The sequence below is a fragment of the Helianthus annuus genome, chromosome 1 (genome assembly GCF_002127325.2).
Source record: "Helianthus annuus cultivar XRQ/B chromosome 1, HanXRQr2.0-SUNRISE, whole genome shotgun sequence".
NCBI classification, from domain to species: Eukaryota; Viridiplantae; Streptophyta; class Magnoliopsida; order Asterales; family Asteraceae; genus Helianthus; species Helianthus annuus.
This window is the reverse complement of record NC_035433.2, coordinates 88629599-88632273: the sequence shown is the minus strand read 5'-3', so window position 1 is coordinate 88632273 and position 2675 is coordinate 88629599. Positions and strand designations below refer to the sequence as shown.

The 2675-nt window shown below is 45.0% G+C and overlaps 1 protein-coding gene across 1 annotated transcript; it reads right to left on the bottom strand.

The window, feature by feature from the left end:
• Nucleotides 1–618: 618 nt before the first annotated feature.
• LOC110924714 lies at nucleotides 619–1634 on the bottom strand. Its single transcript, XM_022168728.1, has 2 exons — nucleotides 1199–1634; nucleotides 619–1103 (listed from the first exon to the last, which is right to left on the bottom strand). Exons 1-2 carry the CDS (start codon nucleotides 1632–1634, stop codon nucleotides 619–621), a joined length of 921 nt encoding a protein of 306 aa, XP_022024420.1.
• Nucleotides 1635–2675: the final 1041 nt, after the last annotated feature.

The following is a 2675-nucleotide window of genomic DNA, read 5'->3' as shown; positions in this document are numbered from 1 at the left end:
TGCTTCATGTGAACATCAGTCCGTTACGGACTAGAAAAGATCGCTATCTTTTATTTCTAAGTATTTCTTTTTCCATGTAAAAATCGGAAGGGTAATGCCCCGAAGTATGTTTCTGTTTCTTTGTAAACCGGGAGGGTCTGCCCCGGAACTATGATTATCAAAACAATGAAATAAAGCGATCTGTATTCTACAAGTACAAAACATAGCATATCTATGCATAAGTTCAAACAAAATAAAATGTGCACAAACGGGTCTCGACCCATGCCTCGCGCTGATCGAGAAGGCTTAAATAGTTCCAAAAAATAACAAAATCTGTTAAGCAGAAGGCCCGTATTTGAATCCGGCTATAAAAAGTCTATTAAGCAAAATAAGTTAACTTACAAGAAACTTCTTGGTATGATCCAACCACCTGGATGGCCGAGCAATAACCTGGCCGAACAGCAAAAAGTTTGGACGCAAACTAAAAGTTGAGAAGCCAGGCATGAATATTTTCACCAAAAATATGATTTCACACAAAACTAAAGAAACATGTCCATTAAAGCTATAAACGGAAAGTTAAGTTGTACGGTTACATGCCACAACAAAAGTAAAATATTGTACGGTTACAAAAGTCAAACATCAAGCTTCATAATCTTCTTTCACGATGGGAAGTTCACTCCTCTGTTTGATGACGGACAAGGGTTTATCTACTAAATCTGCAACTTTGCCAAGGACAGAGATATGAAAATTGTCGAAGGCCTTTATCCCTGCATCTAACACGTCCTTAGCTCCCTCGTCATACCCCAGAACCTCTTCGGCAGAACGAACCGAGTCCTTGGCGGCTTGAAACCCTTGTTTAATTCCCTCATTCACTCCAACAGCATTGACGCTATTAACCAAGTCCGCGACAACTTTCTCCAGCTCAGGGCTCTGATGCACCAACTTGACCACCCAAGCAACCCCATCCGTCAAAAACCATTGCTTGGTAAGCATGAGCTCCGACACCTGGGCATACAGCTCAACCATTTCACCGTCACAATGAGTTAGCATGCTTTTCGCTTCATCGATCGTTGCCTTGTGCGACTCGATGGCCCTGTCACGAGCCCTTTCAAGCTCGTCCTTATCTAAAAAAAAAGAAAAAGAGCAGGATTTTGTAAAAAAAAAGAGAGAGAGAAGAGGAGTCGAAAAAGAAACAGTAAAGAACGAGTCACAAACGTACCATTAATCAGTCGATGATGATCGGCCAAAAGTTGATCATAAGACGTTTGCATTTCCTTCAGCTCAGCTTTGCCTCTCTTTTCCACATCAGACAGTTTTTTCTCCAAGACCTCAAACTTCAGCTTCATACCCTCAAGATCATGGATAGCTTTGTCACGAGCCTCGTAGGCGGCCGCGGCAGAAGCTTGTGAAGCCTTGCTAACTTCTTTCACCTCAGATACCTCCTCCTTCAGTCGACCTACTTGAGAACGAAGGGTTGAGATCTCTTGTTTGGTCTTCGACCAGATACTCTCCTCATTCTTCAGTGAAGCGATCTCGCGCTCAAACCTACGACAATTCGACTCCGATTCGACCCAGCGTTTGTAAGTTTCAACCACCAAAGAGTTGGATTGGGCTTGATTCAACATTAAGGCATTGCCAAGCTCCGGACCACTCATCTTCTGATAATACACATGCTAAGCTGGAGTTCCGAGATGAAACAAAGCCATCTTTGCCGATAAAGCGTCCACGATCCTGTCTTTATTAGCTAGCGACCACTCGGGGACGTATTTCTCCAGAGCATGGGCAGAGTCCACATCCACAGCTTCGCCCGAACCTAGCTCCCGACATATAAAAACAGCTTCAGTTTCGTACCACAAAGGGGATGAAGAGGCAGTATCCCCACCATCAATCGGCTGAGGACTTGGCCTTGAAACATTAGAAGCAACCCCGGTCGTGGGCTTACCCGAAGGAGAAGGTTCAATTTTCTTGCAGGACAAGGGATCGGGCATATGAATATCTTCAATCACCTTGGTAGTTGGCCCTCCGAAAGATAACGGGCTCGTCGGAATATTGACCGGTCGATCCCGCGGAGTCCTGCCGCCATGAATATGAGCGTTTAGGTTATCCAACAAGCCTCCGGCGGTAGAAAACCCGGTAACCTGATCGGCTTCGTCATCATCCAACGTGATTGTTTGAAAATCCAACTTCTTTTTCTTCAGTATTTTTGGATTCGGATCAGCCTTGGAGGAAGTGGTTTGTCCTCTTTTCAAACTAATTTGAGGACGCGCCTCAACATCATCATCACCCTCATCACCTCCTTCAACATTCACCCCCTCATCCTCAACAGAAAGGTGTACCGAACCGTATAAAACTACCTTGGAGTCGGACCCCTTCACTTCATGAGAAACTTTTTCCTTTCCCCTATCACCACCAACCACCGCAGCCGTTTGAGCAGGCGCAACATTCACTGTCTGTATTGAAGGAGCCGAGCCCGAACCCCCCTCACCGGCTAAACCTCCTTGATCGATCGAAGCAGTTGGTTCTCTAATCTGATAAAGATTTTCTTGCACTATACTCAAATATGGCTGATCACCCTTCGGCGTCTTGGTCACTCGAACGTCCAGTTCGGTAGAATCGAAGGACTTCAACCTCAAAGCGTCTTCAAACCCATAGCTGCACAAAAACAAACAACAAATAATATCCATAGTCCGGCATGA

Excerpts from the sequence above, each read along its gene's own strand:
- LOC110924714 (XM_022168728.1), bottom strand. The coding sequence starts at position 1,634 with ATGAGTGGTCCGGAGCTTGGCAATGCCTTAATGTTGAATCAAGCCCAA. Across the intron at positions 1,104-1,198 it reads TCATCATCGACTGATTAATG|ATAAGGACGAGCTTGAAAGG; the intron begins GTACGTTTGTGA and ends CTTTTTTTTTAG.